The 12,562-nt window shown below is 44.9% G+C and overlaps 1 protein-coding gene across 1 annotated transcript in view; it reads right to left on the bottom strand.

The window, feature by feature from the left end:
* Window positions 1–11,050: 11,050 nt before the first annotated feature.
* TRAF1 (TNF receptor associated factor 1) overlaps window positions 11,051–12,562 on the bottom strand; it is a 22,796-nt gene continuing 21,284 nt past the window's right edge. Inside the window, exon 10 of the mRNA XM_023727341.1 lies at window positions 11,051–12,373. Within this exon, the coding sequence (XP_023583109.1) occupies window positions 12,155–12,373 (219 nt within the window). The 3' untranslated portion in view covers window positions 11,051–12,154. The remainder of the gene's footprint in view (window positions 12,374–12,562) is intronic.

The raw sequence follows: 12,562 nt of genomic DNA, 5'->3' as shown, positions 1-12,562 counted from the left end.
GATCCAAGTAAAATGAAATCCTGGACAACTTCAATCTTTTCTCTGTTTATCATGATGTTGCTTATTGGTCCAGTTGTGAGGATTTTTGTTTTCTTTATGTTGAAGTGTAATCCATACTGAAAGCTGTGGTCTTTGATCTTCACCAGTAAGTGTTTCAAGTCCTCTTCACTTTCAGCAAGCAAGGTTGTGTCATCTGCATATCACAGGTTGTCAATGAGTCTTCCTCCAATCCTGATGCCCCTTTCTTCTTCATATAGTCCAGCTTCTCGGACTATTTGATTACTAAAAACAAACCAACAGTCATAAGAAATAAAAAATAATATATTTAACATATTTTTAATGCACTGTTCCATTCCATTATACCAAAATACAGACACATGTTAAGCTTTCTTGTTAATACTTGCACATCTTCAAAGAAACATGTTCATACATTGCAGAAACTGAATATCAAAATTTTCTCTATTAGCTCAACCACTATATAAATATTTAAAGACTTCAGAGCCTGACCCATTTGAACTATCAGAAGATAGCAAAGGGGCTGTCATGGATTGAATTTTCTCCCCCCAAAATATGTGTCAACTTGGTTAAGCCATGATTCCCAGTATTGTGTGGCTGTCCTCCATTTTGTGATTGTAATTTTATGTTAAAGAGGATTAGGGTGGGATTGTGACACCCTTACTAAGGTCACATCCCTGATCCAATGTAAAGGGAGTTTCCCTGGGGTGTGGTCTGCACCACCTTTTATCTTACAAGAGATAAAAGGACAGGGAAGCGAGCATAATGGGGGGACCTCATACCACCAAGAGAGCAGTGCAGGGAGCAGAGTGCGTCCTTTGGACCCGAGGTCCCTGCGCAGAGAACTCCTAGTCCAAGGGGAGATCGACGAGAATGCTGACAGAGAGAGAAAGGCTTCCCCTGGAACTGACGCCCTGAATTTGGACTTTCAGCCTACTTTACTGTGAAGAAATAAACTTATCTTTGTTAAAGCCATCTGCTTGTGGTATTTCTGTTATAGCAGCACTAGATGACTAAGACAGAATTCATCATAAAATTGAAAGAATCACTAATAAATATACCAGCATTAGGATTTCCAAAGTATAATTCAGATTTTTCTTTTCAAAACTTACCAGAAACCCTGTTATCAAATCTTAATTTACTTTTATTTGTTGATAGGTCGTATTTAAAACTTAAAACTACTAGCTTTCATTACCAGAAAGGCTATGCTGTGACTACATGTACCGAGATCCTCAAAAGTGGCACCCTTTCTGAAGTCACTTCGGTTCAACAAACTAAACTGATCACACTCACGAGGGCTTGCAAATTGGCCTCTGAACAGTCAGTAAATATCTTCGTGGACTCAAGGTATAAATTCAAAGTGATTCATAATTTTGGTATGTTATGAAAATAAAGGGGGTTCCTAAGATTTTCTGGGACCCAAATTAAAAATGGCCCCTTAGTTACTGACTTCTTAGAAGCCCTTTTGCTACCCTCAAAAATAACAGTAGTTAAAACACAAACTCATCAGCCAAAAGGCATGCCTCAAACTGAGGAGGTTAAAGGCAATAATTTAGCAAACGTTGCAGCCAAGCAAGCGGCTTCTGGCTGTCTCCAAAATCAGGCCCCAAAGGAGGGAATAATGGAATATTTTGACCAAAATTCTGATCCTCAAGTAATTATGGTTTCCTTAGTCACTTACTTAAAGTTAGCCCCAGACGACGAAGTCACCTCCTAGACTCAGTTTGGGTGTATTCAAGACCCTATTACTGGTCTGTGGGCTGGACCGAATCAGAAGCCGGTCCTTCCAAGGTGCTTGCATGTTCCTATAGCTAAGCCTTTACTGACCATTTACGGGCCTGTGGAATAACCTAGTCCATAGTTTGAATCCATATTTTTAGCCAACTTGCTCAATAGCCATAGCTTACATGCTTCATTAAAGAAATTTGCTCAATTTTTTCCAATTTTTCGAAGGATTCATTGTCTTTGCCATCCCCAGTCTTCAGGACTGGTACAAAGAATTAATAGTATTATTAAAACTCAATTAGCAAAACTAACTTCTTCTCTTGGTGTATCTTGGGACCAGGTTCTTCTTTTGGTTTTATTAAACTTAAGGGTACTCCCTTTGGGTCCCATAAATTGACCTCTTTTGAAATTGTTCCTGGGAAGCCTATGAATCTGCTGTGTAGTTCAGCTTTTACAGATTCTAATCTCTTACAGACTAATTTGCTGAAATACTGTCAGGCTTTGCTTTATTACACAAAAGAAAAAGCCTCAGTGATAAAAGAAGCTTTTGATAACCAGACCCCGAAAGAGATTAAGGCACCTGATGTCATGCCTGGGGATTATGTTTGCTGGAAAAGACATCAGTTAGAGGATTCTCTTGAACTTAAGTGGAAGGGACTCTACTTAGTCCTTTTAACAAACTCCTGTGCTACTAAATTACAGAAGATAAAAGCTTGGATCCACCTGTCCCAATTAAAGAAGTCTCACATGGACCCTACCTGGATTGTTCAACTAACTGAGGGACTTAAAGTTTAAACAGTGTCCCAGATGAGAAGCAGATGACAACAAGAGTGAACCACCTATCCAAGATCATGGAATAAGATTATGCAAGCAGCTGAAGCATTTAGACTCTGTGCTATATTGTTGGCTATACTTTTTATCTTTAGCCCTTTTGTATTTAATATATACACTTAGGGATTTCTTTTTTTTTTTGTGGTAAACATTTATTCAGCCTTTAGAAATAGCTGGACCTAGTATGGTAATTACAGGTGTTTTCATTTTTTTTTTTGTGGATGTTTATGGTATTACTGTTTTTGGTTTTTGTGTTTTAATCATGATCCCTATTGTTTTAATCTTATTATTGTCTCTTTTTTCTATTGCTTGGCAAGGGGATGCTTTTGTTAAGTTGGCTCAGTCCATGGCAAGTGCTAGTAACTTAACTGAATCCTAGATTTGCCACTCCTCTCCCCAGTCCCTACAAGATAGCACTGACCCATTGGCTTCTCTGACACAGAATTATCATCTAATACTGCCACCAACCATTAATTCCAGTGTTAATTTAAAACGAGCTATCAAAGTCAAGTTATGGCACCCACCTGAAGTTAATGCCTATCCCTTAATTTCATGTTTTAACTTGACCCAAGTCTGAAGTATCCTATTTGATTGTGCTGGAGCTAGAGGTGCATCCCAAAATTAAATGCAGAAAACAAGATTATATTGGGCAATATCCTTTAGTTGGATATTATCCTGAAGAAACTTGATTGTATTCTAGTTGGTACAATGCTTGCTTTAAGACATTAAATACAACTGTTAAACCTTATGATAACCATATTTTCAAAAACTATACTCAGGGGGAATTAAACTTTGGAAGATTATCCATCTGTAATAATGTTAACATAGAAACTTGGCTGGTGAATGAAAATTTATCTATCCCTAGTTCCTCTGATTTTAAACAGGCCCTGTGTGCTCCCCATGGTTACTTGTTCCTTTGTGGAGGTTCAAATTACAGCACTATAGATGACCCCTACCCTATAAATTTTCTCATGCCTAGGCTACACCATGTGTGGATGGTTGGAGAATGAAAAGTCAATGTACACGGGGGATCTTGGAAGTTCCCCTAGATATTTACACCCATAATGATAGTTTACATTAGACCAGTGACATGAAGGAAACCCTGGTGGTGTAGTGGTTAAGTGCTATGGCTGCTAGCCATAAAGGCCAGCAGTTCAAATCCATCAGGTGCTCCTTGGAAACTTTATGGGGCAATGGGCAATGGGCTTGAGTGACTTGAAATTGATTTCTCTAGGCTGACACAGCCTGCTGCTTACAGGCAATCCTATTGCTGTTCTCCCAGGATGGGGCTTGTCCTTCTTGCAGGCTACTGTTCCTTTGTTTGGCATAGTCCAATTAGAAATGTCCAGTAGAAATCTTTCTGCAACTATGGCTCAAAATGTTGATGATGTTGTAGATGAAAGGCAGCACAGCAATGATCCCTTAATTCATTGGTTAAAGTGGTACTTAATAATCAAATAGCTTTAGATTTCTTAATAGCGCAGCAAGGTAGAATATGTGCCATTGCCAACCCTTCATATTGCTCCTGGATAAATACTACAGGAGAGGTAGAGTAAGAACTTAAGAAGAGTCATCAGAAGACTGTGTAGTTACACTCTATACCCCCTATGACTTTACTATCCTTCTTTGATATCTTTAGTTGGTTACCTAATAGTTCATGTTCTTGATTATGATCTCTGTTGCAAACTGGGTTAATTATATTAATAATAATAGTCTTTATTAAATAATAGTCCTTATTAAATTAAATAATAGTCCTTATTAAAATGTGTTATAAGACGTGCATCTACTATAAGAACTTAAAACTCCACTTCATCTCCTGCTCAGAGAATTATGTATATCAACAATGAATTTGGAAATCTGAACTAGAGAAGTCTCAACATTTAGATAAGTCATTTGAAAGTAGGACAGGTTGTTCCTCCAATGTGGCCATATCCTATCAATTCCCTACATCCAGGTCACTGAAGATGGCTGCTCAGCAATCGCATGGTGAAGAAAATTGAAGCTGCCTAACTGCCAGGAAATCCTTGCAGAAGATGAGTTACTCCTTTGTGGGAGACATGAGACCAGTTCATCTTGAGAACTCCTTTATAGCAAGGTAACAATATGTGAGTGATGCCCAACTGCTTCTATCATGTGATGTCTAGAGTCTTAAATGCTCCCAAGTTCAAACGACTACGAAGGACAATTTGAAGTCAAGCCCATCCAGAAGAGGCTATGCCCATAAGTGTGATCAAAGGATATTCTTTGAAATCCTTCATCAAAAGGAGAGAATGATAAGGGATATAAAATAAAAATAGGCATCTGACCTATATGTAAAGTGAACGAACTAAATCTAAGAGCCCAATGCAGTCTTTCACCTAGGTTTTACATTTGCTTCCTAGCAGATCCAGGTAACCTTTCCCCCAGATACTACCTTCATTCCCTAGGAACCAACCCATGATCATTAAGGAAATTAGTTTCTTTGCAGTTAGGCTAAAGAATGTGAATACTTCATGGAAACATTTGATCTCAGTCTCATCCAATTTCTGACACACTGGCAAAGTAATAGATCATAGAAACTCTTTGTTTCCACTCTCCTCTGGAGATCTAACACTCTGAGGAAGGCAATGCTTAATCAATCATTCCTGAAAATATCCATCATGTCATTGCTTTGTAACCAACAAGAAACCCCACTGACCCCATGTCTTTCAATTATATCTTTCAGCCAATCAATGTACTCTTGTAACCAATGATGTTAAAGATTATGCTTTACTGTCCCATCTTTGACTGACCTTAATTATCATAAACCAACGAAAAAATTGTAATTTTATTCTCCCCCTTCAGCTCTATAATTACTTATGACTTTCATTTTTCCCGAGATCCAAGAGCTTCATCCTGAGGTTTTGCGATCTCCCATTGCAATGTCTTGGCTTCAATAAATCTCTTTTGATTTTACCTTAACGGAGCTGGAGAATCTTTTGTCTACAACATTCATTCTACAGGTGCCAAAACAAACTATCCCTGAATTAAGCTCTCACCTGCACCAGCAGTTGGCCTAGCTGGCTGACAGGAGCTGGGGTTGGGGGGTGGGGGTGGGGGGAAGAGGAGTAATGTGGGGGGGCAGGAACAGAACAGGAAGCCCCAGGGTAGCTTCCATCTGGGTCAACTTCTCCCTGCCCTGCCAGCATCCAGCACCATCCGGCACCACGGGATAGGGCAGGGCTGTGTTATGGGGCTGGGGGAGACTTCTGTGTCAAAAGGAGTGAGTTCCAGCTCTGAAAACACCTAACTACAATTCAAAAGGGAACACTGTGGCTATTAACAACCTAACACCTTACCAGGCAGGTTCTATGCCAATGGTGCTGGAGACATAGGACTTTGCATCAGGAGTGCATGGTACACATTCCTTTGTTATTGTCTCCTAAGTATCAGACTCTGTTATGCACCTTGTGGGCAGGAGGATGTGGTTGATGCCCTGTTACAGTCCAAGTGTCATTTCTAGGCCCAGTGTGGGGGAAGGGTCTAAGATCATCAGTGATTTGGCAGCAGAAAAAAACTAGCGGGAAAGGGGAGGTGTTTATGGTCTTGGTTGATGGCTCCACTCAGTGAGCTGGAGGCCAAGGGTTAAGACAATAATAGTGGTTGTAGTAATAATACAAAGTACCATTACTAAAGCTCACACTGTGTGCTCTTGCTGTGCATTGGCTTGTTTCATCCTCCTAAAAACCCTATGAGGTAGGAATTTATTATCACCATTTTACAGATGGCCAGACTTTTGGCTCTGTGAGGGCAGGCAGGGCCAGATCCTTAGCTTTGCAAGAAGCAGGGGCCAGGCCTAAGAAAAGACACTACCAAGGATCTCATGGGGAGAGGGCCTCCCTCAGTTAGACTCTTAGTGCTCAGAATCCTACCTGCCCAGTGCTGGAGTCCTGTCTCCACCTTCAACCCCATCCATTGTGCAGATGGGAAAACTGAAGCTCAGAGATGATGGCTCACTGGCCCCAGGTCATACCGCAAGAGTATGGAGTCCCTGGCAGGCTGAACACAGGACACTCTGATGGTCCTGGGGATAGAGGTGCCTTCACTACTCCCACCTCCACTCTCAAGCCACTCTAAAGGCATCTGCATAGTGGGTGGGGACAACCGGGGCAGATTAACCAGTAAGCACGGTATATACCGACTTACAGTAAAAATTGTACACTATAGATTAGTCAGTAGGCACAATTAAGCCTGTGCCTACCTTGCTTATTGGGTAATCCGTCTCTGGGTACAACTCCCCAGAAAGGACAGTGGCAGCAAAGAGGAGTTTTTTTCTACCACAGTCCCAGACACTGAGTCACAAGTGGATTTCATTCCTTTGCTGGCACAGGGATTGCTTGAAAGATGGTCTTGGGGGAGGGAATAGAGAAGGAAGTAGTTTCCATAAACAGAATCTTCAATATCGATACCAACAAGCTACTAGGAACAGTGGGAAGGGTCCTGAACTGTGATCAGAAGATCCAGATCCTAGGCTGGCTCTGTCTCTTGGCAGCTGGGTGCATCTGAGAAAGTCACCCTTCTACTCTGATCTCCTTCTTCTCATCTGTACAATGGGCTCAGAGTCCCTGTGGCTGGAAGAATGGCACAAACTGCCCTATGGGGAGGGTGAGGGCAGCAGGTGAGGTGGCGTGATGGCTCAGCTGACCTCCTCCCTATCAGAGAGGAGTCACAGACCACCACAACCCAGCCACGAACTTGCTAGGTGGCCTTGGCCAGTGTCCGCCCTGTCTCTGGGCCTCAGCCTCCCCACCGTACAGCGGTCAGCAGTGATGGCTGTCACTACATTAGCACTGCACACCCCAGTCTTTCTGAGGAGGAAAATGCCTGGAGACAAGAACCCGACAAAGAATGCCATCTGCCCAGACAATTGTAATATCCCAGCCCCAACTGGTATGGTTCCCCCAAACTCTGTTTGTGCCACATGAATGTGCTTTGCTTAAACAAACACACACGTCTCAGATTCCTGGCAGATGCCGAGGCAGCAAATGAGATCCAGCTTCTGGCAAAGGGTCACCACCATGGCATGATGCCCTACACTTCATCCTACCTTTTCTCCGTGGAGGGCGTCAATCCCACCCAAGTGGTCCTGCAGGGCAGAGCACCCCAGGTGGGTGGCATCTTCCCTGGAGAGGACTCCTGAGGAAAAAGGGCTGGAAGTCAGTCTGGAAAGCATGACATGTCTCATTTGTTTGACTCCCTCCCCCTCCAAATCACTGGAGAGGACACCACAGTGAGTGAAACCTCTGGCTGTAGAGACAGACGGACCTACCTATTAGGTGTGTGACTTTAGGAAAGTTGCCTGGTCTCTCTGAGCTTGTTTCTTCATCCATAAAATGAGGAAAACTATATCTTCCTCCCAGGTCTGTTGTGAATACTAAGTGTGATAATGTAGGTAAAGCAGTACAAAGTAATTGCTCAATAAATTATGTTGTTGTTGTGTGCGGTTGTCAATTCCTACTCATAGTGATCCTACATGACAGAGTAGAACTGCCCCATAGGGTTTCCGAGGCTATAATCTTCACAGGAGTAGATTGCCAGGTCTTTTCTTCTGTGGAATGGCTGGTGGGTTTGAACGGCTAACCTTTTGGTTAGCAGACAAGTGCTTAACCATTGTGCCACTAGGGCTCCTCTTCAATAAATTATCACTGTCATCATTTTGTTATGACTATTAAAAAATAATTTGTAGTCAGTGCAGAACTGAAACTGGATCTCCTAGCTTATAGCTTTTTTGTTGTTGTTCCTTTTCCACAATATTCTGCTGCTTCTAGTCACTTATCAAGTCATTAAACTTAAGGGTTTAGACCTGGCATAGACTGACCTGGCTTCAAGTATTGACTCCTGTCCTTGGCTGAGTGATTTTTCCTCTGTGTAGTCTGGGTTTCCTCCTCTGTAAAGCAGGGATGATAATAATCACACCTACCTCCTGGGGTTTTTATGAAAGCTACATGAAATGTCGTATGGGCAGCCCTCAGCACAGTGCCTGGCATTTAGCTAAGCACACTGCAGTTGTTCGAGATTCTTGTTTCTGTTACTAGACTGGGACCCCCACAGTACACAAAGCTAGTGGCTTCTGTGGTCTTGGCATCCTAACAACACTGTGAGGTTAGAATTTTCACGCACGTGGCAGAAGCATGTCTCTGCTCAGTACGGGAGTATGGGTCCTGTGTGCTCTGCTGGGGTTTAGCTGATTGAAGACAGAGGACCCAGGCTATGAGGCCAGTGTGCCACCTGCTTGCTTCTGTACTCACTCATGGTCTTTTCCAGACCCACAGGGCAAGCCACCACCAGAGCTCCTCCCCTCAGATTCCCACCAGAGCCCACACTGACAGTGAACATAGGACAGAGAAAAGCCTAGGAGGCCTGGGTCAGGGCCCAGCCCTCCCAGGAACTGGCTGTGCGATCTCAGGCAAGTCACTTCCTTTCTCTGTGCCTCAGTTTCTCCATCTGAAAACAGTCATGATAATTTCAGTCCTGGCTTTGGCATCAAAAGACACGTTTGAATCCTGACCCCACCACTTATTCGGAGCGGCACTGAGCAAGCTACCTTACTCTTAGTTTCAATGACTTTGCCTGTAAAAAGGGGCTAATGGTAGAATGGTCTTTTATAATAGGATGATAAGTAAAAAAAGTAGAGCAGAAAGCTCTAATTTAGTATGGTTCTAATTCTATTTTTTAAAGTGTATGTGTTTATGTGTGTGTTTGTATCTACCCATCAAAAAGACAAAGAAAATTTAGTAAAATTGTTCACACTAGCACTCTTGGGACATCTGGGCTCATGAGTAGATTTTTCACTTTCTTCTGTGTATTCCTTTTTTAGTTTCTCAATAATGAGTATGTATTCTTTCCAATCAGCAATGAGCAATTAAAGGCGTAAGTAATAGTTGTCCCTACTGCCTAGGATTGTCAGGGAATGGCCTGTGGGGACAATGGCCTCCTGTGGCCTGCCACCCTGCTCTGTGCTCACCCTCCTGGGGCATTATCGGAATCGGCATCAGTGATTCCCCAAGGGCTAGCCTTCTGCCCCACAGACCCTGCCTGTTGCCAAGACTGTTTCCCATCTCTGTGTTTTCACTCTCCCCTACCCGTCCTCTGCATTCCAAAATATCTTAAGGCTGAGCTTAAATGACACCTCTTCCTTAAAGCCCTCCCTCCTTCACCCGATGGTCTGGGAGCCTGTGGTTTCTATGAGCTTCTCTTACTCATCAGTTGTAATGATCTATTTATGTCCCTGTTGCCCCCACTGAACTTTCTCAAGGGCAGGGAGCACATCTTGCCTCTCCACCCCTAGTGTCCAGCACAGTAGATGACACATGCAGTCTCAGTAAGGCTTTGCTAAAAGAATGGCTGCGTCTCACACTGTTTGAAGAGAGTATTGTTTCTGATCATCAGAAATAAGCAATTAAAGGTAAAGAGTAATAGTAGCCCCTTCTAGAAGCTTGTCCACAAATTCCTTCAGCTCAGTGATTTAATATATCAGAAAACTCAGATCCAAACACAGCTCTAAACCTGGTATCCTGTCGTGCCTCAGCCTCATTTGAAAACAGAAACATCCTGCCTGGCTCTGAGTAGGGATGAAGGTGTTATTTGCCAGGACATCAGCTTGGAGGCAGAGGTCCCCATAATTCATTAGGGCAGACCTTTACTCTTACATACTTGTTGAGGAAAAGCAAGTCTGTTCCCATTACTGACAATCCAGAGGCTGTGAGGACAGAAAAAGAAGTCCTAGCAAGTTTGTAGCCTGTCACCCATGGCAAGAAGCCCTTGCGTGTACAGAGAACTTGCACCCTATTATTGTGTTTAGGCTTCATGAAGGCCCTGTGAGCTGGGCAGGGCCAGGTGGGATGTTTCTATTTTCAAATGAGGCTGTGGCATAAAAGTATACCAGGTTTAGAGCCGCTTTTGGATCTGAGTTTTCTTATATATTAAGTCCACTGGGTCACAATGCTCCGTTACCTCCTTTGATCCCCACAAACGCTGGAAGAGGGAGAACAGGCAGGGTTGCTGACCCATTTTACAGATAAAAACCCTGAAGTTCTGAGGAGTGAAGTCTATGGCAGTCCCACAAGTACAGGAAGAGTAAGCTGTGGGGAAGCCTGGTAGGGAGCAGGGGGCCTCTGGAAAGTCCTGACCCTCATGAGAAATGGCTGTGTGAAGCCTCTCAGATGAAAAGACAAGCAGGTCACAGCCAGCCCGTGGCAGGCTTTTCTGTGTCCAGAGGAGCCTCTCCTTTGAGGTGTGCAGACCCCAGCAAGGGAGGCAGGCTGGGGTGGCTGTTCGCATTATGGAAAGGAGGGCACTGAGGTGGAAAGGTGGCGCTCCTGCCAGCACAGAGCCTCCGATGCGGCCGCGCGACCAAACTCGCAGCACCACCTAGAACTGCGGGCTTCTTAAGCTTGGCTCAGTGAGGACCAACTCCCACAACCACACACTGTATGAAAACTTCAAAACAGTTTAATTCTTTCTTTGGCTCTATATGTATTTAAAAAGACCGCCTCTGCTCAGCGGTTCTGCTCAGTCAACTAAGAGAAGCAAACATCTTGGTTAATCAGAGGACCTGGGATTCTTGAAAGCACCTAAGGTGTGGCCTCCAGGCAGGGAGGGGGAGGGGTTAACCCTTCTCCTTCTCCACATTCCTTCTGGCTGCTCCTGGGAGCTCAGACTGATGTGGTTTCACCTGGCTGCAGTGAAGGGGACTTGGGCTGGTGGAGGCACAGGATGCAGGGGCTGTGTGCTCTGGCATGCTGGGGAAGCTGAGCTGCCAGGCCCAGGGTGGCAGGTACTGGCCAGCTCAGCCCAGCTGGTGAGGCTGAAGGTGAGTGAGGAGCCAGGAGGGTATGAGGCTCCTGAATGTTTCCAGACCTGCAGCCCTGGGCTTCACCTGGGCCAAGAGCACTAGAATTAGAGACTCTCTATGCTGGGAGGGACCTTAAAGGTCTTGCAATCCAACCCCCAATTTGATGTTCCACCCTGCAGGGTAGCCATCGGGCTTTGCTTGTTCATCTCCAGTGATGGCGAGCTCATTTCTAGGCCGGGACAGACTGAATTCACATTGCCAATCCTGGTCCTTCCACCCTCTGGTCCTAGTTCTGCTCTCAGGCAGGAAGAAAAGAGGTGTGTCTCCAGTTCTCTGTGGTGGCCCTGCAGAGACCCCTTCCCATCCTGAGAGTTTGTTTGCTCAGGTCCTATACCTCTAGCTCACCATCTATGCCCCAGTCCTGGCCCCCATTCTCTCCCCATCTTGGTTGAAGTCCATCTCAACACTCAGGCTGGAGTGGCTCCCAGCCCTCCTGGTGTGGTGTGGTCGGTACAGGGGGTAGCAATTCTGCTACTGCCTCCTTCTGGACCCTTTGCCTTTGTGGAGCCAGCCCAAGGTGCCGCCATCCTGAGCTGGTGGCCAGCCACAGTCCATGTGTCAGTCTGCCCAGATCACACTAGCCCCAGTCCATCCTTGTGCCGTTGGATCTTGGGTCGCAGGGGCAGGACCTCAGGGTCATCTTGATAACCACCCTGTCTAAGCTGGCGCTCCTTCAGGAGCCAGGCGTGGCTCACTTGGCTTCCCCCCAACCTAAGCACTGGTCTCCACCATGCACTTGAGGAACATGGTGTCGTCCTTCACGTAGGCATGCTTAGGCGACTGCAGTCTGCTCAGGGGGAAGAAAAGCGGGCAGCCACTGGCCACGTTGGTTTCACTCTGGGGTCGCTGGAAGGACGCTGAGTTGAGGTCAGGCCGGAAGGCGTCAATGGCGTGCTCACGGTTGTTCTGGTCCAGCAGCATGAAGGTGACCTGTGGGGCAGGTGGGAGGTCAAGCTCAGAGGCCCAAATGCTTGCTTATCACCTGTGCAGCCCCAGGCGCTAAGATTAGACTGATTCCCTCTCCCTGGTGAGGAGTCAAAGAAACAGTAAATGGAAGCACCTGGTGTTCTGAGCAGGCTCTGGGGTTGCCCTGTGATTAGGGATCATAGGGTCTATCCA

This window comes from Trichechus manatus, unplaced genomic scaffold, assembly GCF_000243295.1.
Source record: "Trichechus manatus latirostris isolate Lorelei unplaced genomic scaffold, TriManLat1.0 scaffold00016, whole genome shotgun sequence".
Taxonomy (NCBI): domain Eukaryota; kingdom Metazoa; phylum Chordata; class Mammalia; order Sirenia; family Trichechidae; genus Trichechus; species Trichechus manatus.
The sequence above is the reverse complement of the archived record's forward strand: the minus strand, read 5'-3'. Positions and strand labels throughout refer to the sequence as shown.